General features: G+C 50.3%; 1 protein-coding gene across 3 annotated transcripts in view; it reads left to right on the top strand.

Annotated features, from left to right (window-relative positions):
- Nucleotides 1–22,966, top strand: part of NEURL1B (neuralized E3 ubiquitin protein ligase 1B) — a 46,955-nt gene that overhangs the window by 17,838 nt on the left and 6,151 nt on the right. For 2 of the 3 annotated variants that reach the window (XM_003310959.6, XM_016954209.4), the window contains exon 2: nt 10,918–11,463. The exons of the other annotated variant lie outside the window; for it this stretch is intronic. In XM_003310959.6, coding sequence (XP_003311007.2) covers nt 10,918–11,463 — 546 coding nt within the window. The remainder of the gene's footprint in view (nt 1–10,917; nt 11,464–22,966) is intronic. 3 annotated transcript variants of the gene reach the window in all.

The following is a 22,966-nucleotide window of genomic DNA, read 5'->3' on the forward strand; positions in this document are numbered from 1 at the left end:
TGGATTAAGCTACTTATACGTAGTCTAGCTTTTTTCTTGCAGGTCAGGATGTAAGTGAGAGACCTTGGGACCAGCAAACATTTTGCCCAGCTGTTGGCGTGTGAAGAACATTTCTTCAGTCCAGGAGCAAGAACAGCGTTGCTCCAGGGGAACTTGGGCCAGTGGGTCTATTGCGCCAAAAATGCTGACCTTCAGGCCCCGCAGGTGCTCTCCTGGGGCTGAAGTTGGGAGCAGCCAGGCTTCTGGGCACCACCCAGGCTGGGGGAGTGGCTGTCCTCAAGGCAAAGAGAAGGAGAAACGGTAGGCCTGGCAACCTCAGCCAGCTTATCACTGGGCAGCTGCCAGGGGCTGCCAGGAGGAGAAGCAGGCGCTGAGGGGCAGGACCATGTCAGCCGTTGGAAGAGACATTCAAAACCTGGACTGTTTTCTTACTCCTGCCACGCTGGGTCACTTTGACTGGCATGGAAGAAAGGAAGGCCCAGGGTTTCAATCTCATTTTTCAGAGAGGTGGATCCACAGGAGTTTTTCTTCCCTGATCCCAACCCTTCAGCAGCCCCCAGAACCTTCTGGAGGACTTTAACCTCCCCTGCATGGCCTTTAAGACCCTTTGTGATACTGCCCCTGACTCCCACTCCACCCTCCCCTCTCCCTTCTGGCCTGTACTCCTCACAGTTCCCCAGTGCTCTCAGTTGATTCTCATCTCCAGGCCTTTGCTGGTGCTGTTCCCTCTGCCTGAAACACACTTCCCCATCCTTTGTCATCCTCGCAGCCCTGCTTCCTCAGTCTGCAAAGCAGCTCCCCTGAGAAGCTGTCGCCACTGCCCCAGCCCTCCCTGGCCACCACCCTGTGCAGTCATGGGGTCTGCTTATGTCCATCCTTGCAGCTGGTCTCAGCTCGAGGGGGCGGGGACAGTGTGTGACTTGTCAGTGCATGTACCCGGCAGCCAGCGCGGGCCCTGGCCCAGAGCAGATGCTCTGTAAATGTCAGATGAAGGAGGAAGTGATGTACTCGAGAAGGAATGAGGGCACATTCCCCCCACCTCTCACTGCAGTGGGGCCCTAGCCCTGGGAGCCGGCGCCTCTGAAGTTGGAGTTTCCTGGGTCCCTTTATCAAGAAGAGACCACAGTCAGGGGGCCCGGCAGAGGGTCGGAGTCAGCTTGGGAATCCCAGCCCTGGCTGAGCATGCTTTGAGGGGGCGTCGGGATGACCTCACCCCCTGGGAACTCTCGCATCAGAGCCCACTCAAGCTGAGAGGTCTGCCACTTAGGCCTGGATGGAGTGAGCTTTTCTCCCCACAAGCAGCATTGCGACCTCTGGCCTCTCTGGGATGTCCTTGCAGCTGTTGACGGGGTTTTGTTTGCAAAGCAAAGGGAGCAGAGTGGCAGTTTCCAGCGCGGGCTGGCCCTTTTCCCTTGGGGATGCTGGCCAACCAGGCCTCTGAAAAAGGGAACAAAGTCCAGTAAGCTGGTGTCTGTCTCCTGAGTGCCTGTCACTGCCCCATTTGGCAGAGGTGAGGAAGGGTTGGTTATGTTTTTTCTTTTCTCTTTATTTTTTTTGAGATGGAGTCTCCCTCTGTCGCCCAGGCTGGAGTGCAGTGGTGCGATCTCAGCACACTGCAACCTCCGCCTCCTGGGTTCAAGTGATTCTCCTGCCTCAGCCTCCCGAGTAGCTGGGATTACAGATGCCCGCCACTACACCCGACTAATGTTTGTATTTTTAGCAGAGGCAGGGTTTCACCATGTTGGTCTCGAACTCCTGACCTCAGGTGATCTGTCCACCTCGGCCTTACAAAGTGCCGAGATTACAGGTGTGAGCCACCGTGCCCAGCCTGGTTATGTTTTTTTCCAGCCCACTTTTAAACCCACCAATGGAAAATGGAACTTTGTTGGCAAAGGTGACTGATATCTTGGCCCCTCTGGATATGGCGGGAAGCCTTGCTAAATACCAGCCTTGCCTTTTCCTCTCTCTAGAGCACAGCCTGCCCCCCTCACCCCAACACACATGAGCACCATGTTGCTTCCTACTGCCAACAGTGCTGGTTTACATTTTGGACTGGGGCAAATGTCATTTGAACCAGAGATTTCTCACTCAAGGTCTACAGTCCAAGGACGCATTTTATAAAGGTCCAGGTCCAGGAAGCCCCTGAAGTTGAATATCAGATTGTGCATGGAGTCTGGGTATGTTTCTAGGGGGAAACCCTGAAGTTGAATATCAGATTGTGCATGGAGTCTGGGTATGTTTCTGGGGGGAAACCCTGAAGTTGAATATCAGATTGTGCATGGAGTCTGGGTATGTTTCTGGGGGGAAACCCTGAAGTTGAATATCAGATTGTGCATGGAGTCTGGGTATGTTTCTGGGGGGAAACCCTGAAGTTGAATATCAGATTGTGCATGGAGTCTGGGTATGTTTCTGGGGGGAAACCCTGAAGTTGAATATCAGATTGTGCATGGAGTCTGGGTATGTTTCTGGCGGGGAAGCCTCTATAGATTCTATTGCTTCTAACAAGGTCCATGAACCATTCCCCACGCCCCGCCAACCCAAAAGTTATGGCAGCTGCCTTGAAGAAGGGGTGGGGTGGAAGAAAGGGCATGAGCCTGGTCCTCTCAGACCCTCAGTTTCCTCATCTGGGAAATCAAGGTGGTAAAACCCACTCTGCAGAGTTTTCCTGAAGATTAAACCCAATAAACCAAGACATGTACCCACTACATAGCAGAGGCCCAGTGAAACTCCAGTGTAATCCTCATGTTCAAAGGAAGAGGCAGAATAGACGATTCTCCCATTTGGCAATTCCCTTTCCTGGTGGAGAGGAATCTGCTGAAAACCTCAGCCAGCATGCCATCTGCGGAACTCCAGCAGGCTGGAAGCCGGCGTCTCGGGGCCAGAGTATCGGGAGCTGTTGCTTCCTGCCATCCTCCTGACGGTAACTGCCATTTCCTTGGGCTCTTTTTAGATCAAAGGAAGGGCTAGGCTGGAGAGATGAGTGGGGACCATTCAGGGGATGGCACAAGGCGCATTTAGGACGCCTGCTGGCATAGTTTAAAAATAGGCTTCTGTCCTTGGACACCAAGGGGAAGCAACCCCAGGGTTTTCAAGAGGCCTCTGCTGGCCAAGGTTATGAGCCCTACACGGGAGAAAAATGTTTCAGAACGTATTTTCCCAGCTGCCACAGGTAGGTATCTCTGACCCAGGAATAAACCTTTCCTAGTCAAAGGAACTAAATAAGGTGGTTAAAGGAGGAGATCAAGTGTTTAATGAGCACCTACTACATGCCACACACTGTGTGTCTGATGAGTTTGCTTTGTGTCATCCTCACAACAACCTTGCAGGGTAGAGATGATTTTTCCTACTTTTCTAGGTTGTTGGGGGCTGGGGCAGGGGGAACAGAGAAGTTAAGTACGGACCTCAAGATCACATGGACCGCAAGATCACACAGCTAATAAATAAGCAAAACCAGAATTTAAACCCAGGTCTGACTCCAAGCCTGTGCTCTTTTTAACCACCTCTCAAACTGTGATGTAGAAATAAAAAGCATGAAAGAGATGGAGGTGAGGGGCTTACCCAGTGGTTGGACTTGTTATTTCCCATGGGGAAGGGAAGGGAATAGCTGTTTGTTTAACATCTACTATGTGCCAGGACTTCTGCCGGGATTTTTCTATGCTCTCATTGCCCCTGCCAGCAGCCTGAGACAGGGGTCTAAGGTCACGTGCCATTTAGACATGACAAAACTGCAGTTCTGGGAGGTACAGTGACTTGCTCAAGGCTCTCAGACAAATCAGTAGCAAAGCACAGGCTTTCATCCAGAGCCCATGAAGTAAATCTCAGAGCCACCCAGGAAGCAGTTCTTATGTTGACCGGCCTTCCAGAAAGACTTGCCAAGGCTGGGCAGTGGTGACCCTGACAGCCAGAGTTCCCTCCTCCCTAACCACCCGCAGACACTCATCACCCACCCTCCAAATCTCTGCCATGCATTTCGAGTCCGGGCACTGTTTCCTTGACTAACTGCTGGAAAGACACTGCCCTCTAGTCTTGGTGGGGCTGGAGCAGCCTGTGATTAACCATGGGGGTTAGGCTGGGCATGGTGGCTCATGCCTGTAATCCCAGTACTTTGGGAAGCTGAGGTGGGTGGATTGCTTGAGCCCAGGAGTTCGAGACCAGCCCCAGCAACCCTGACTCTACAAATAATAATAATAATAATAATAGCCGGGTGTGGTGGCACACACCTGTCATCCTAGCTACTTGGGAGGCTGAGGTGGGAGAATCACTTGAGCCCGGGAGTTTGAGGCTGCAGTGAGCTGTGATCATGCCACTGTACTCAGCCTGGGAGACAGAGCAAGACTCTGCCTCAAGAAAAAACTTAAAAAGCCATGGGATTGACCAGGTGCAGTGGCTCACGCCTGCAATCCCAGCACTTTGGGAGGCCGAGGTGGGCAGATCACTTGAGGTCAGGAGTTCGAGACCAGCCTGGCCAACATGGCGAAACCCTGTCTCTACTAAAAATACAAAAATTAGCCAGGTGTGGTGGCGGGCGCCTGTAGTCCCAGCTACTCAGGAGGCTGAGGCAGGAGAATCGCTCGAACCCGGGAGGCGGATGTTGCAGTGAGCCAAGATCACACCACTGCACTCCAGCCTGGGGGACAGAGGAAGACTCCATCTCAAAAAAAAAAAAAAAAAAAGCCATGGGATTTGGGCCAGGGCTGTCCCTTCTCCCTTCTATGAACGAGAAGGGCAACTGCAAAGGTCTCCACTGAGTCCCCACCTCACAGAAACCGCACCTCCCCCACTTCTTCTTAGAGTCCCTGGCCTCAATTCTTGGTCAGAAGTGGGGGGCACGGCTCACTGGCTGGGGCCAGCACCCACCCAAGGCCAGCAGGGCCTCGGTCTTTCATGGGAGGATGGCCCAGGGGATTTAGTCGCTGGCGTGGTTTGGGGGCCTCTTCCTGGCAGAAGAGGTTTTATTTGTTTATTATTATTATTATTATTATTATTATTATTTACCAGTGACAGGGTATCTGTTTGAGTCTGGTCCTGGTGCCAGAAGCTAAGGATCTCTGCACCCGCAGACTTGGCCATTTTGGGGGAATGGCTGTAGTGACTGCCAGGAGGCGAAGGGTGGGGGACATTTGGCCCTCGATGGAATATTCCGCAACCATGAAACAAGCAGAGAAGGCTTGGGAGCGATGTGGGGAAATGCTTTCGATGTAATGTTGAATTAGAAAACAAAAAGCAGGACACAAAATTGTCTGTGCACTCTGATGGTAAGAAAGTTAGGAAACTACTTATATTACTGAGTACTTCAGTGGTACTTATGGAAGAAAGTTAGGACAGGGGGAAAAAGCACGGGCTTGAGGTCAGACAGGCTGGGGTCATATCTCAACGCTGTCCCCTTGCAGCTTCAGGGAAGTGTCTTTGCTGCCTAGAGCCTTGTTTTCTCCTGGAAAAATGGAGACACCAATCCTGTAGGTGAAGCTTTGTTTTAAGAATTAGCTGGTATCATGTGTCAAAAAAAATCCAGCACAGCCATGGTACATCGTGAGGGCACAGCCCACAGTTCTCATGTGGGATCAGGACTGGGACAATGAAAAATGCAGAGACAGGGGGCAAAAGTTGGGAGAGGCAGCGGGTGGGGGGGACGGGTAGATTTTTCTCCTCTTTTCTGAACTTTCTATGATGTGGCTGTTGTGTTTGTTGCAGCAATTTCAATGATAAAGTTCAGGATTGCCACTGACATCTCCAAACTAGGATGATCCGCAGGGCCCTTGGAGTCCACCCTCCACATTTTTCTGTTTCTTATAGGAACCACTTTCCCTGAACCCAGCTAAAAGCAGATGCTGGTGTACTATTTGAGATTGCTTATTGTTTTTCTTTTATTTTAAGCATCTTCCATTTGTGTAAATAACACATCCTCTTAGAAACTTTTTAACTCTAGTTTTCTTTATCTCACGTCAGCGCTCTGGTCTTGGGGAGGAAAAAAATAAAGACTGTTTATCTCTTATTCCCTGAAGGAAGTCAGATCATATAATCAAGATTAAACAAATATGTAAACTTCGCTGGTTACTTGGCCGCATTTTATCCTAACATATAGTTGGTTTTGCAGGAAGCTTCCCCTATAGAAACAAGGCAGTACTTCTCTCCACCCCAGTATTCATTTAAATTGCAGGCCGCTCTTAAAGAACATCTCTTGGGATTCCCAAGCCCTTCTGTAAAGAAACTCTCTGACTGAGAGATGAGGTCGGAAAACAACAGTGATGGGGAGGGGAGATAAAAATCATCAAATAAGGGTGGCCATGGACGCTGGTGCTCAGAAGGGCTTTTGATATGTGGTCATATTTAATGTTTCCTGGAGGATTTGCCAGCTGGAGGGGGCCTTGGCCTGCTGGGCACTGGGGGAAGCTGCACCAGGAGCTGAGTGTCGTGCACAAGGCCACCGTGAGCGTGGACAGCACAGGCTTCTGCTGTCCCTGAGCTATCTCTGCCGATGGTCTGCACCCGGGTGCTGTTTCCCCTGCTCACTTGGGATTTGTCCATTCCTCTTAACCTCGTGGTTCTAGAGATGGCCCACAGCCTGACTCTGCGTCCACCCTCCCTGCTGCCCTGGAGGCCCCTCCCTGACAGGCAGTGCAGGTGTGGCCATGGCCCTGCTTTGCCAAAAGCCCTGTAGCGGCTCCCTCTTGCCCATGCAGTGAGTTCTGAGCCTCTTGGGCTGGCATTCAGGGCCTTCCCACCTGGTTCCTGCGGTGTCTGCAGCACCCTCGCCCTCACCTCTACAAGGCAGTGACTGCCCAACCTGGCACACCCCCTGCCACACCTACCGTATCACTTTACCCTCCCCCCAAATTCCAGCCTCCCCCTGCCTCTGCCCCTACCGTTCCCCTCTGCTCCCTCTCCTCCCTCAAGACCTGGCTCAGTGGGCATCCCACTATTCCCAGCCCCTAACTGAGTCCAGGGCCTCCTCCAGGCCCCTAGTCCCCCCGGTGCCATCGCCTGAGATGGTCTTTATCACGCCTGTTGTCGTTGGGCATTCAGCTGTGTGTCTGCTTGACCTGGAGAGACTCAGATCTCCACGAAGGCAGGATGTGTGTGATCTGCAGAAAGAATAACTGGATGAAGAAATGAATGAGCAGTGGAATGAACGTTTTGTCTGCTGCCTGTGCCAGTCCAGTGCCTGGCAAGTCTGCCCAGGGGTGAAGGAGGTCAACAGGCAGCCTCTTGCCTCCCTCTCCTACCTTAGGGGTCTATGGCTCAGCCCTTCTATCCATCTTGTGTTGGTTTTTAAAAGGCAGAGAGACTATGGTAAAATGGTAAAAAACAAACAACAACCACCACCACCACCACCAAAAAAAAAACAGAGCTGGGATCACACACACCTGGCTTCAATCCCTGGTTTCATCTCTGCCCTTAACTAAACCAGCTGTGTGACTTTGGGCAAGTGACTGAACTCTCTGAAACTCCATTTCGTCATGCATGCTGGGGATGGCTAACAGTAGTCCTTACCTCACAGAGACACTACGAGGATTAAATGATGAAATGCATGGCACATGACCAGCCTAGAGTAAGTGTCTGAATGTGCGGTGATTCTATCAGTCAGGACATTGTTGGTTGCTAGTATCAGAAACCCAGCTCAACCTGGCTTAGAGCAGAAGAGGGCGCCCCTAGCCAAAAAGTCTGCAGTCATCTGATTGGCCACCCTAGTATCTAGAGTTGGAGTGAGGTCGATCCACTAGCTGGTGGAAAGCGAGATCTCCCAAGGAAAACTGGAGCATAGTAGCCAGAAAAAGAGGGATGGATACTGGGCAGGCAGAAACAGCAGGTGCCCCCATGACTAACTGTAGGTGGGAGGTGTAGAAAGGCAGAGGCCTTCACCACGGCCCAACGCTGAGGGAGGTGGTGCTCAGCCACCCCTCGTGGGCCTTACCCTTCTTCCATGAAAATGACCTCCATATTCTGCCTCCCTGCATCAGGGGAGGCCTGGCCAGAAGAGCCCAAGAAAGGGTTTTCTGCCCTGACCCTGACTGACCTTGAGCTTGGGCAGACCCCTCTCCCTCTGTTGGCCCATTTTCCCATCTGTAAAATGGGCTTGTTGGAGGAGATGATCCCTGAGGTCTGCTCAAGCTCTAACTGTAACACAGGCAGCAACTGGTGTTTATCAAGCCTGGTGTGTGCTGAGCCCAGGGAAACCAAAGACGGCATGGACAAGCCCCTGCCCTCCAGGATCTACTACTGGTATCTCCCTACCCTGTCCTTACCACCACTCTGCTTCCCATTCAAGTGTCTGTTGTAGAACCAAAAGGCCAGCTGGGCATGGTGGCTCATTCCTGTAATCCCAGCACTTTGGGAGGCCGAGGTGGGCAGATCACTTGAGGTCAGGAGTTCAAGACCAGCCTGGCCAACATGGTGAAACCCTGTCTCTACTAAAAAAAAAAAAAAAAAACATTAGCCAAGCATGGTGGTGCACACCTGCAATCCCAGCTACTCGGGAGGCTGAGGCAGAAGAAGTGCTTAAACCCAAGAGGTGGAAGTTGCAGTGAGCTGAGATCATGCCATTGCACTCCAGCCTGGGCAACAGAGAAAGACTCCATTTCAAAAAAAAAAAAAAAAAAAAAAAAGATCCAAAAGAACTTTTTCAATTTGTTTTATCTATTGAATATAGTTGAAATGTCCAAAGCAAGTAGACTGAATGTTTTCTATTTTCCTACATAAAAATGAATGAAAACCTTCAAATCTCTACTACCTTCAAGACATATCCAGAATCTGACCCCTTCCCACCAGCTTTACTGGTACCTACCCCCAATAGGAGCCATCATGATCTCTACCCTGGAATAATCCAGTAGCTTTGCTGGCCCCAGCATCCTTGCCACCGCCTCCCAGCAGTCCACTCTGCACACAGTGGCCTGAGCACTCCTACCATGTCTCTGCTCTAAACCTTCAATAAGGTCTCATTGCATTCAGAGTAAAATGGTTAAAGAAAAATCAAACAATAGGATCTCCCCACCCCCCACCCCAGCTCTGATCTCATTTCTACCCGCTTCCCTCCGTGCTCCCACCATTCTGGCTAACTGGCTTCCTTGTCATTTCTCAGTGACACCTCAGGGCCTTTGCACTTGCTGTACCTCCTACCTGGAATGGTCTTCCCCCAACCACCGTCCCAGCTTATTTGCTTGCCTCCTTCAGGTCTCTGCTCCAAAGCCACTCATCAGGGAGGCCCTTCCTCAAAGTCCTAAGAAAACACCTCTCTCTGCCCCGCCTTGTTGGCTGAATTTTACTCTGTAATGCTTCCCTCCAGGAAGAGTACGTTTTTCATTGTCTGACTTTGCCCACTGGAACGTCAGCTCCATCAGAGCAACAGCCTTGTCTGTCTTGGTGATTGCTGTATTCCCAGTGCCTGGCATGGTGCCTGGCACATACTAGACACTCCCTTCATATGTGTTAAGTGAAAGAATGACTGAAGCCCCTTATGTTCCTTTCTAATGTGGAACCTTGGCTTTTTTATTCCTTATATTTTGTCTTCTGTGGGCCAGCGGCTTCTGTTTAGAGAGGAGCCTCCCAGCTTCCAGGCGTGATTTCCTCCCCCCGTGACTGGGCCTTCCTTCTCCCAGGGCCTGGGAAGGGGAGCCATGTCTTGTTTGCCTCATCATTGCCTCTCCCTCTTCATTTTCCCCTGCCCTAGCTCCCATCAGGCTCAGGATTCATCGAACCCCCCCACTTCCACTCTGTGGTGTGCCCAGAGCACAGTGCACCCCGTGGCTGGACGTGGGAGGAGTGGTCTTTCATTCCTGGGGTTGCCATTCTCATTGTGTGCCTTGGGCGGCCTGTGGTTTCTGAGAATTTGCCATGAAAATTGTACTCAGCTGCTGTGCGAAGAGCAGCAGAGATTCATGTAGTAATCTCCCGCCCTGCCACCTCCCAGGATCCCAGAGCCCCCCAGGAACCGCCCCTAGGATGGGAGGAGGAAAGGCAGGGGGAGAGGAAGACTCCCACTTGATATTGAGCCACCTGGCTTTGTGACCAGATCCTTTGAAAGACCACGCCGGGATTCCCCAGGTCCTTCAGAGCAGAATGTCTTTAGAAATGAACCCCAAAGGTGTCCGTTCCGGAAAAGCCAACGTTGCTCATAAGCAATGCCTTCATTTTCTGTGGCTGAGGGGAGGGGAATCCCTGAATCCTGGCTTGGATGTGCTTTGGAACCTCAGTAATATATATCACCAGTAATAATATCATATTATTAATGACTTGTTACATACACACGCTGTGCCAGGTAGTACTCCAGGGATTTCATCCACATTCTCTTTCAGCAGCTGTGTGAGTGGAGTCATGTCAGGCAAAAAGACAAGCTAGAGAAGTGACAAGTCTGCCCCATACCTCCCACCTAGGAAGTGCCAGAGCTGGGATTCAGGCTGCCTTGGCCGTTTCTATTGCCTGACCTGTCTTAGCTTTTGAATAAAAGTAGGGGAGGTATTTGGATGATTTGCACAGAGAAAAGCAGCCAAATATCTCCACTACTAACCCCAAGAATCCAGGGCTCTGTTGCTTTTGGAGGGACTCTGTGGCCCAGAGGTGGCCCCGCGAGGTCCTTGTAGCTGTGGAGGGATTTGATGGGGATGGAGAAGTTATTTGGCCCCTGGCTGGCTGTCGTGGTAAGCTCTTGGTGTTGGCGCCTCTGACAGGGAAACAGCTCTAGTGCTTCACCACACACACTAAACCTTGGTTCGCTTATCTGTGGCACGGGTATGCTGACTGCTGTGGCAAAGAGATTAGGGCCAGTTAGGGTCGGTCTCCCTTTGGTCTAGCCTGGAACCTTCTTATCAGTAACCAGTCCTGTTAAAATGGAATTTCAAATGAAAATGATTGTTAAGTAAAGACCAATCGGGGCCCGCAGGAGTTCGGAGGAGGCCTAACCGTGCTGCCTGTGTCTTTCCGCAGACCCGAGCCCACCGGCGCGCCTCCTGGCCACCCGGCCGTGCTGCGGCCCCGGCCCCGAGCGACGCCCGGTCCTGGGCGAGGCGCCGCGCTTCCACGCGCAGGCCAAAGGCAAGAACGTGCGGCTGGACGGCCACTCGCGCCGGGCCACACGGCGCAACAGCTTCTGCAATGGCGTCACGTTCACGCAGCGGCCCATCCGGCTGTACGAGCAGGTGCGGCTGCGCCTGGTGGCCGTGCGCCCTGGCTGGAGCGGCGCGCTGCGCTTCGGCTTCACCGCGCACGATCCGTCGCTCATGAGCGCCCAGGACATCCCCAAGTACGCCTGCCCGGACCTGGTCACGCGGCCGGGCTACTGGGCCAAGGCACTGCCCGAGAACCTGGCGCTGCGCGACACGGTGCTGGCCTACTGGGCCGACCGCCACGGCCGCGTGTTCTACAGCGTGAACGACGGCGAGCCGGTGCTCTTCCACTGCGGCGTGGCCGTGGGCGGCCCGCTCTGGGCGCTCATTGATGTCTACGGCATCACCGACGAGGTGCAGCTTCTGGGTAGGTCGCGGGCGCGGCGCCCCCTGGGGACCTGGCAGCGGTGCCTTTGCGCGTGGGTGTATGTTTCATTAGTAGCCACAGTCACTTATGGAGAGCTCCTTTTGCCAGGCGTGGCACTAAGCGCTTTACGCCTTTTAACTAATTTATTTCTCACAACAACCTACCCTCCGGTTTTACAGATGCGAAAACTGAGGCATAGAGAGGTTAAATTATTTGTGCTGCAAAGCCAGGATTGGAACCCACATGGTTTGAACCCATGCTCTGGCCCAGGTTCATTCACTCACTCATTCCTTCACTTCCTAGTTTATTTGCTCATTCATTCATTCATTCATTCACTCACTCATTCCTTCACTTCCTAGTTTATTTGCTCATTCATTCACTCATTCGCACATGTATTCATTTGCTCACTCCTTTACCCATTCATTCACACACTTCCATTTGCTCATTTAGTCGTTCATTCACTCATTCAGCGTCAAACTTAGGCTCTAATCACAAACACCCATGGAGTACCTCCATGGCATGTACAGAGAGGAGTTAGGTGTGGCGAACCCTGGCCCACATTAAGGGGCTGGAGGTGCTGGGGAGGCTGACAGGTGTGAGCCCGATTCTCACGGAGGAGGCAGCGGCTAATGCCCAAATCCTGATGGTGAGAATTCATGGGAGTAGAAGTTTGCTACCTGTATCTCAAGACCTTTTTTTTTAAAATTGAGGTAAAATTCACATAATAGAACAGCAACCATTTTAAAGTGTACAGCTGAGTGGCATATAGTTGTCAGCCATCACCTCTATCCAGTTCTAAAACATGTCATCACCCCAAAGGGAAACCCTACCCATTAAGCAGCCACTCCCTGTTCTCCCCTCGCTCCAGCCCCGGCAACCACTCATCTACTTTCTGTTTGAGACCTTAGCTCTTGAACCTACAGGTTGCACCGGAACCAGCCCAGCCTCGACCTCTAGGGGAGTAAAGGGAGAGCAGGTTTGTCAGGGAATCTGGACACAGCTCTTGGTGTAGCTTAGTGTAGCTTATGTGCATTGTTGAAATGCATGGATCTAAAGGTTTGCAGGTGTTGACAGACTGATGCACCTGTCCGTAACCCCAGAGGTGATCCTTCTGAGTCAAGCCTTCTCTTCTCCAGAGGTAGCCACTGTTCTGATTTTTCACCATAGGTTAGTTTTGCCTGTTTTTGAACTTCATGTGAATGGAATCGCACAGTATTTGTCCATTGGTATCTGGCTTCTTTATCTCAGCATCGTGTTTTTCAGATTCATCCACATTGTTCCTGTATCAGTAGTTTGTTCCTTTTTATTGCTAAGTATGCTAAGTAGTAGCCCATGAACTGGATTACCAGAGTTTGTATATCTGCATGTTTGGGCTGTTTCTGGCTTTTCAGCCCTGCATCTTGTGGGAAAACCCTGGCCTGGGATTCTTGATCCTCTACCTCATCCCCTTCATTACCCCACCATTGGGCAAGGAGGAAAGATTCATGCATCCAAGCTATGCCCCAACCCACAGAAGTAGGAAGACAGTGGAACATATGAGTGGTCAAGAGCAGGGTGTTGGATCACATAGACCTCTGTTGTAGAACTGACTCTCCACTTGCCAGCTGTGTGGCCTTGGCCAGGTAACTGAAACTTTCTGTGCCTCAGATTTTTTTTCATCTGCAAAATGGGCACAAGATAGCACCCACCTCATGGGATTGTTGATAAGGTTACATGAGATGATGTCTGAAAGGGATGCAGCACAGTTCCTGATACAGAGAAGGCACTCAAGAAATAACAGCTAAGAAATAAGAAGCTCTGCCTATTTGCAAGTGAGCCGGAGCACATGTCCAAATTCCAGGCTTAGACCAGATTGTGAAGAGCTACCCACCCTCCAAGCTGGAGCCTACTTGGGCATTTTAACTATGTCCCCTCATGCTCTTTTCCATGAAAGGCTTTGGTATTTCACCTCCAGGAGATGCAGGTTTCTGAAACCTCCTAGATTTCCCATCATCTTTTTTGGAGCTCTTTTTTCCTATCCAGCAGGGAAGCAATCCCACCTCACTCACCTGCTCATTTGCAGCCCATGTCTTTGAGTAACAGCCAAGAAATCACAGCCACTCCATAATCAGCTCAAGTGGATTCGGGTTTTTAAAAATACAAATTGGAAGCAGCCTTTGATGACTTAATGAGACTGCATAAATCTGTGAGGTGAACTCTCCCCCCTCCCCCACTCTATTTCCTTATTCAGCAAACCCTTATTGAACTCCTTACAACATTCTAGGAAGGGAGAGGTAGAGTCTGCTGGAACGTCACTGTGACATGGCAGACATGAGCCTCAGCTTCCCTTATCTACAAGTCATCCCTGAGCTGTGCTCATTGATGGAAACTACCTGGCACAGGTGCCACAGGACAATGATCACAAAATTATTCTGTCCTTTTTTTTTTATCTGCCTCATATGATCTGCAGGAAACACAAACATATATAAAAGAAGAAAATGGTATTAGAAGGAATTTCATCCATGGGTGATGAGATAATGGGTGAATTTTACTTCCTTATATCTCTGAGTCACCTTTAAAAAATACATATATGGAAAGAGCTTGTATTGCTTTTACAGTCAGAAAGAGCAATAAGGTTATTGTCCTTTCTGAAGGTTATATGAGATAATAGAGGGGAAGTTTCTGACACGTGATTGAGGCTCAATGAATGTTTATTTTCTTCCCAGAGGAAAAGCAAGTTGTCATTGGATACATCTGGGTAAAGGGATTATGAGTTACTTTTTTTTTTTCCAAAATAACAGTGATTTATAATCAGGAAAAATGTTGTAATAAAAATAAGCTAAGCAGTCATGATTTTGTATGGTTTAAGTACAGGAGACAAATACCCTGCTGTTTCCAGGACAGGATGAGGCACCACGAGAACATCAAAAATCCCACCCAAAATCTCCCAATACCTGGGAGAATTTGGCTTCCTGAACATGGTGTCCAAGGTACCCAATGGATACATAAAGAGACAGCCAGTTTCTGTGCTATCCTGAGCACTCTGAACTCCTTTCCATCACAAGGAACAAGGGGCTGACATGGTTCCTTTAGAGCTGCTCAGTTGTAAATTCTAGAATTGAAAACCCCTGAGACCTCTTCATTCCTCCCTCACCACAATCAGGTCCCACTGGATAAAACCTGAAAACCAACAAACAAAAGTGGCATCTGGGTAGGGTTGTCAAATCAAGCAAATAAAAATATAGGACACCCAGTTACATTTGAATTTCAGATAAACAAGGAAAAAAAAGTTTTTTTGACACAGGGTTTCACTCTTGTTGCTCAGGCTGGAGTGCAGTGGCATGAACACAGCTCACTGCAGCCTCGACCTCCTGGGCCTAAGGAATCCTCCTGCCTCAGCCTCCCGAGTAGCCAGGACCACAGGCTCATGCCTGGCTAATTAGGAAAAAATTTTAGTACAAGCGTATCCCATGCAATGTTTGGGACGTACTTACGCAAAAAAAAAAAAAAAAAAAAAAAAAAAAAAGTGTATTTATCAGAAATTCAAATGTGGCTACACGCGGTGGCTCACATCTGTAATCCCAACACTTTGGGAGGCTGAGGCAGGCGGATCACCTGAGGTCAGGAGTTCGAGACCAGCCTGGCCAACATGGTGAAACCCTGTCTCTACTAAAAACACAAAAATATAGCTGGGCATGGTGGCAGGCACCTGTAATCCCAGCTACTTGGGAGGCTGAGGCAGAAGAATCGCTTGAACCCAGGAGGCAGAGGTTGCAGTGAGCCGAGATGGCACCATTGCACTCCAGCCTGGGTGCCAGAGCAAAACTCCATCTCAAAAAAAAAAAATTAAATTAAATAAAAACATGTAACTGAGCATACTGCATTTCATCTGGCAATCCTTGTCTAAGAAGCATCCACCCCATCTTGTGGGGCTGGGGTATGTTTTATTTGCCCTCGAGCCAAAGTCTCAGAAATAAAAAAGGGCTCATAGGCCTCACATATTTCTTTTGCCTGGTGGAACTTTGAGCCCAGCCCAGTATCCTCCTGCACAGAGTCCAGCTGCAGCAGCGAGTGCTGCATCTATGGGGCCAGACCGTGGGGTGCCCTTTCTAGGTAAAGAATCCAGAGTCCCGAGAAGGAAAGTGACTAGCCTAGAACCACCAGGACGGTCAGTGGCAGAGCCTGGACTGGAAGACTGCTGCGGCAGTATTTAGTTCGCATTGTGCTCACCTGGGGAGCTTTGACAATCCCACTTCCCAGGCTGCACCCAGACCAATTAAATCAGAACCTCTGGGGGTGGCACCCAGGTGTTAGGATTTCTTAAGGGCCCCCAGGTGCTGCCAGGGTTGTGCTAACGATCCCCTTTGCATAGGTGTACACTGCCCCTTCCTTCCTCCCTCCCTGCTTGGGAACCTTGGGTGTCAAGTTCTTCGGACTCCTCCGTCCAGGGGATACAATCATTGGGCCATGTAGACCCTGTCTCTTGCTTTGACTTTTTCGCTTCATCCCCAATCCCCACTCCTTTTCATGCCTTCTCCTGACCAGATAGGCACCACTCTGATTCATAATCCCATGAATGTATCTTTTGGAGTCTCGTTCTGTTGCCCAGGCTGGAGAGCTGTGGCGCAATCTTGGCTCACTGCAACCTCTGCCTCCCAGGTTTAAGCTATTCTTCTGCCTCAGCCTCCCAAGTAGCTGGGATGACAGGCACTGGCCACTACGCCCGGCTAATTTTTGTATTTTTAGTAAAGATGGGGTTTCTCCTGGGTACCTGTTGGTCAGGTTGGTCTCGAACTCCTGACCTCAGGTGATCCGCCCGCCTCGGCCTCCAAAAGTGCTGGGATTACAGGCATGAGCCACCATGCCTGGCCAAATGTATCTTTTAAAAATAGGTAGATTTGTTTTATATGCTTATGTGGATGGTATTGTGCTAAGGACCTTATTCTGTTTTTCTTTTTCCACTCACCCTTCTTTAGGATCTATCTGTACTGTTGTATGCCTATCTGGTTCCTTTCTCCCTCGTGGCCCCTGCCCATTGATGGACACCTGGATTACGACCAATCCCCCAAGCCACACACACAGACAGTACTGTAGGGTGCATTGTCTCAGGGCTGCTCTATGCTTGTTTAATGGTCTCTGGGGTACAGATCAGGAGGGGCTTGCGGGTCCTGGAGTGGGTCCATCCTGAGAGGCTTAGATTTCTCGAGATGCTCCTCAGGGCCTAAGAGAAGGGACTGAGTGCAGGAAAATTACTTTTCGCTGAATTTAGCAGTTCCTGGAGCCAGGAGAGGAAGCTTCTGCCAGGCCATGCGCTCCCTTCCCTCCCTTCTCCCTGTGGCTCCAGGAAGCATTTATCACAGGTGGAATATCCCTTGTCGGAAATGCTTATGACCAGAAGCATTTCAGATTTTAGACGTTTTTGGATTTTGGAATATTTGTATTATAGTTAACATTTCAGCATCACTAATCTGATATCCGAAAATCACTGTTGATGATTCTAGATTAGTGTTTTTTCATGTTTTGTGCCCAAAAACTTCAGAGTTTGTAGCATTTCACATTTCAGATTTTCAGATCGGGGATACTCAACTTATGTCTCTTTTCTATGGAAGCCCTTTCTGGAGGTCCTCGAGTTCAGGCCAGGCCCTGTGCTTTTTTGAGGCAGCCCTGCCCTTCTTCCTAGGCAGCTCCAGGGTGGTCAGTGTCAGCCCTGCTGTCCTTCCTTTGCCCAGTGGTGGGAAGATGATCAGATTGAAAAAGCAATGCCAGTCGGGGGTCATGGCATAGCAGACCATATTGTCAGAAATCTTTGGTTGCAAGGGACAGAAACTCAGTTCAGTCTCACTTAAGGAAAAAAAAAAAAAAGAGGAAGCATTAGTGTCTCATGTGGCTGAAAATTCCTGGGAATGGTTGCCTTTAAGCCTGGCTCAATGCAGGGACCCAAAGAACTGCACCTGGAATACTTGTCTGTCTTCATTTCTCATTTTGCCATCTTCTTTGGTGGCCTCATCCTCAGCTGGACTGTCCCTTTGGGGTGGAGGAAAGGCCACCAGCATTTCCAGTCTTGCATCCCACGAGCTTAGCAAATCCAACAGAAGAGCTGCTTTCCTAGAAGTCTGCCTGTCGTCTCTAGATGTAGCCTCATGGATCTGGCCTGGGTCACACGCCTATCTTTGAACCCATCTCCATGGCCAGGGGCATAGGATGAAGTGATTGGCCAGGTTAAGGCCCCCCTCCTGACTCCCGAGGCAATGGGAGGTGGGGGTGGGGCAGTTCCCTCCAAAGAAAAGCTGGGTGCTGTTACCAGGAGAAGGGGAGTGGATGCCAGGCAGCCAGAAACAACAGTCCTGCATGGGCCTTGGAAAGGTGTCATTTGCCCAGCTTGGAAGCACTGAGATCCCTTGTTAAAGATAGTTACTAGGCACTTACTCTGTGCCAGGCACAATGCTGAGAGCTTGACGTGGGTCATGTCTTCTGTTCCTTACAAGAATCCTGTGAGGCAGGCAACTCATTTGCAAACTCCATGTGGATAGAGAACTTGGCCAAGGTTGCATAACTGTTGGTGGTCCTAAAGTCAGAGTTTGTTCAATATTGTTATAAACAAAGTGTGTGATAAAGACCTGAACTTACGGAGTTAAATGCAGGGTTCGGAGGTCTGAGCGCACCATTCCAGGCTGCAGGAGAGGAAACTGAGGCCCAGAGAAAGGCAGGGACTTGCCCAAGGTCTCCCAGCTGATCAGTGGCCACGGTGGGGGAGGGAGGTGTGGACCCAGGGGCTGTCTCGGTGAGGGGCCTGTAAGCACGCCTTGGGCCGGGAGGAATGCTGCTGTGCTGCTGGCTTCAGGCAGAGCCCCAATGGGAGCCACGCGGAGTCATTAGCTTTGCGGTTAACGTTCTTTTTTCCAAACAGACCAGGCCAGCACCCACCTCCTCACCCCAGCGTAAATCATTTGCATGGCAGGGTGTCCTGAAGGGTTGTCCTTTCTCAGTCTGGAGCGAGACCGCCGCTGCATGGCCGCCAGCCTGTCCCACCAAGGGCTTCTGAAGGCCTGTTCTATGCAGGCACGGAGCTGGGTGCATCGTGATCCCACTGTTCTGCCCTCTTTAATCTTCCCCACAGGCCACTAAGATGGGATGAGGGTCCCCATTTTGCAAGTGGGGAAACTGAGGTCACAGCCAGAATTGGCCAGGGTCCAACCGAGGCCTGTGTCTGCAGTCCAGCCTTCTCTGGTTGGCAGAAGGGCATCTGGAAAAGCACGAGGTCAGTGGCGCACAGACCCAGGTCATGCCCCAGCACACCAAGGCCAATGTTTGCCATCTTCTTTCCTAGAACCCCAAGCCCTCTGCCTTGGTGCCCACCCCCTCGGCCTTCCCCCCGTGGCCGTGGATAAGGAGCTCTGCTCCTGTCCCCTCCTGCCTGCTCATAGACATGGTTCCTGTCATTTGTCTACTTCCTCCGCCTCCACGGAATCATCCCCATGAGCACACAGAAGAGCCCCGGTGGCGTCCGTCTTTCTAAAACACCCTCCATCAGCCCCCTCACCAGCCACAGTCCTGTCTTTGCCCTCCCTCCCTCAGGGCAGGTCTTTCTTAAGTGCTGGTTATGCCACCCTCTCCTTTTCCCTCTTAAGCTGTGCCCTGAGGCGTGAGTCCCTGCCCATCACTGACCTTCAGCCTGTCAGACCCTGAGCCTACATCCTGGGCCCACTACCGGGCCCCTCGCTTTCAGCCCAGGTGACCTCTCCTGGCTGCGTGAATGTTGCTGCTTGTGGCTCCTGGGCCTTCCCGAGCTCCCGCCGTTCCTCCTGCTTTCCTGGCCACCCCTCGCCCTGCCTGTCCTCCCTATGTTGAAAGCCCCAGGGTTCTATCCTGGGCCCACTCTTTCCTTTTTACTTTCTTAAATTGTGTAATACAATATGCATATAGGAAGGCATCTAAGAACAACTGTAGCATTCAACAGATTGTCATAAAACAAGCCTGTGTCTGTCTGCCCTCTTTCTCCAAGTTATCTGAGCCTATCATTGGGCTTCACATCTAGGCTGTTGACTCCCAAACCCATCTTCCCAGTCCTGACACCTCCCTTGAACCCCAGGCCTCCCACCACCTGTCCAGCCTCTCCTCCTACATCTGAGGGGCATCCCACACTGAACATGCTCGGACACAACTCTTGAATCTCCCACCTCCTGCTCCTCAGCCAGCCCCATTGGCAGTAAGTAGCACCACCCCCTTGGTTGGCCATTGGCAGTAAGTGACACCACCCCCTTGGTTGGCCATTGGCAGTAAGTGACACCACCCCCTTGGTTGGCCATTGGCAGTGACACCACCCCCTTGGTTGGCCAGTAACCCGGTGTCATTCTCGATTCCTCTTTTCCTTGCCTTGGATCCATTCTGTCAGCGAGTCCTGTCATTTCTGCCTCTAGTACATGGCCCGAGTCAGTCCCACAGAGACAGAGTGGTGATTGATGGATGTGTTTCTCTGTCCCCAGTTGTCCCTGCCTTCATTTTCGTGTCTACACCAAGATGGTTTCATTTGAGACATACATTCTGCTTTACTTCCAGCCCAGATATATTGGACCTAAGAGAGAAAGGGGAGGGGAAAAAGGGAAGAGCTAGGCCCTGGAAGTGGCTTGGGAGAGTGGGAGGTCAGGGGCCTGTCCCAGCCTCCTCGTACCTGACTGGGGACTGCTGCAGTGTGTTGGTACTCAGTGGCTATTCATGGCAGGGAGGCGGGGACATTAGGCCCGTGGAGACTGAAACTCCAACTTTGGCCGGAGGCCAAGTCCCGGTGCTGGGCTGCTCTCAGAGCTGAACGACAACAGCAGCATTGGGAGGCAGTATTGCTAGCCAGGGGCCTTGCTCTGGAGTCAAAGCCTGGGCTGGAATCCTGTCTGTCACCCCCAGGCTATGTGACCTTCAGTAACTCACTCCACCTCTCAGCGCCTCAGTGTTCTCCCACTGTGAAATGTGCCCATTTTACAGAGCCACATAAGATAGTGGTGAGGACCAAAGGGGACCATCAGGGTATGGAGCTGCGTCTAGCAGGCGCTCGAGAACGTGGTTATGTGTGTACTTGTTTCAGCCACCGGTAGAAGCTGGGCAGTCTCGACACGCTCCCTCGGTGCCTCTTGATGTTGCTGGATTTCTGCCTATAGCCGACTGGTTCTCCTTAGAAGAAATGCCCCTTTGAGCAATGGATTCTGAAGTGTCTGGCCTAGGCTGGCGCTGTGCTGTCTTGGGCCTGTCTCAATCAGGGCCCTTGCCCAAGAGGAACAAAGCTCCTTCCACAAAGAATAAGTGAGGCCATGCAACCTTTTCTGAGGGGCTGCCGTGTGCCAGGTACCCAGCACAATGTCACATTCATTATAACCCAGCCTTGTAGACACGCCAAGCTTCCAGCACCTCAGTGCCTTCACATGTGCTGTTCTCTGTGCCTGGAGAACCTGCCCGGCCACCGATGCCTTATCTCCAGGTCACAGCCTGTTGATCAGTCAGGGAGGCCTTTTCTGGTCTTAGTCCCCCTTTATACACCCTCAGAGAATCCCAGCTCTGTCACTCCCCAGCTGTGTGACCTCTTGGAGCCTCAGAGTTCCCCCATTGACACTTCCCCACATAGGACAGAGGCTCTTGGTGGCACTTGGCCCAGTTTTCTGTAAGATGGCTTCGTAGAACCTTTATCTCCCACTTGAAAGGGAATTCCATAAGCACAGGAGCCACGCCTGTGTGTTCACCTCTGTTCACCCAGCACACAGCAGCGCTGGGCCCACAGTGAGTGCTCTATACGTTTTTATGATCATAATTAATGTTTTGAGCACTTAGTGCCATGCTCTGTATTACTCTTCATGACAGTAATTTCCATAACATGGGGGTGTTTACCACTATCACTCTATCACTCTATGTTATGCTGAGGGAGCTGAGGCTCTGGGAGGTGAAATGGCATACCTAAGGTCACATAGCCAGGAAAAGCCAAAGCCAGGACTTGAACCTAAGCCCGCCTGTCTCCATAGGCCATGCTCTTAATAAGGATGCTGCACTGATGGGCTCCTGTGTGGAGCCGCTGGGGGACAAGAGGAGGAGAGTTGGCGGGGGGGAAGGAGCAGGGCAAGTAAGGCCAGCGCCTTTAGGGGCGGGCGACTGTGAGTGGGGCAGGGAGCCTGGGAAAAGTGCATTGCACTGACACTTCCAGAAACACGTACTTGTCTAAAATGCCTTTTTAAAAAAAGTGCTTGTTTTATTCTACCTTTATTTATATGCCTTTTTTCTGATTATAAAAATCAATTTATGTTCATTAGAGAAAACTAGAAAACTATAAGAAGCAAATTTCTACCCAGAGATAACCACTCACATTTTAATGTATATTTTTCCTATGAATCCTATGTGCACATTTTCCACAAAAGTAGAATCAAACCATGTGTTCAGTTTTGAATGTTTTGTTCATTTAATGTTATATCATAGGTATTTTCCCATATTATTAAATATTAATTGAAAACTCAATTTTTAAAAATATTTTTTCCCATAAAAATTTGTAGCTGTATTAGTCTGTTCTTACACTGCTATAAAGAACCACCTGAGACTGGATAATTTGTAAAAGAAAGAGGTTTAATTAGCTCTTGGTTCCGCAGGCTGTACAGGAAGCACGGCTGGGGAAGCCTTAGGAAACTTACAATCATGGCAGAAGGTGAAGGGGAAGTAGGCACAGCTTACTCGGCCAGAGAGGGAGGAAGAGTGTGAGGTGGGGGAGGTGCTACACTTCTCAACAACCAGATCTCGTGAGAACTCGCTATCGTGAGAAGAGCAAGGGGGAAGTCCACTCCTATGATCCAATCACCTCCAACACTAGGGATTACAATTTGACATGAGATTTGGGCGGACACAAATCCAAACCATATCAGTAGCATACAAGTTTATTGAAGGAAAACTAGATAATACAGAAAAATCTAAAGAAAAGTCCTTCATGATCTCACCCTGAGATAATTACTATTAATATTTTGTCTCTCCATCACTTGATTTCCTATGCACATAAATAAAATGATACAGACAGATGTAGACAAATGCACACATATGTACTTTTTTAAAGAAACAAACTGAAACCCCACTTCTTCCCTCGAGCTATGGGAAGCACCCTCGCTAAGGCAAAGCATACACACTCAGATGCCCAGAGTCCAAACAAGTAGCTGACCCCTTTTGCTGAGACCTTGAAGAGGGCCACCTCAGGCGCATCAAGAGAGATCAAACCACCTCAATACAAGGGCAAGCTTCTTTAGCCCGTTGTGGCCAGGCCAGAATTCAGGTCCTACTGCCAGATTTACTGGTTTCCCAAGTGCTATAAATCCAGTTTAAGTGAAAGGTGTCTGAGGGGGTGCATTTGGACCCACCGGGGCCTGGGGCATAGTTCGAAAAAGCATGTGCATTCTTATGATTTCATTTCATATTTGGAAAACTAAAGAGGAAATATTTTTCAAGACACTATAGAATGGTAACATTTAACAAAATCTTGGCTCAAAGTGGTCTGTTTAAAAAGTCTAAAACA

Source organism: Pan troglodytes, chromosome 4 (genome assembly GCF_028858775.2).
Source record: "Pan troglodytes isolate AG18354 chromosome 4, NHGRI_mPanTro3-v2.0_pri, whole genome shotgun sequence".
Classification (NCBI taxonomy): Eukaryota; Metazoa; Chordata; class Mammalia; order Primates; family Hominidae; genus Pan; species Pan troglodytes.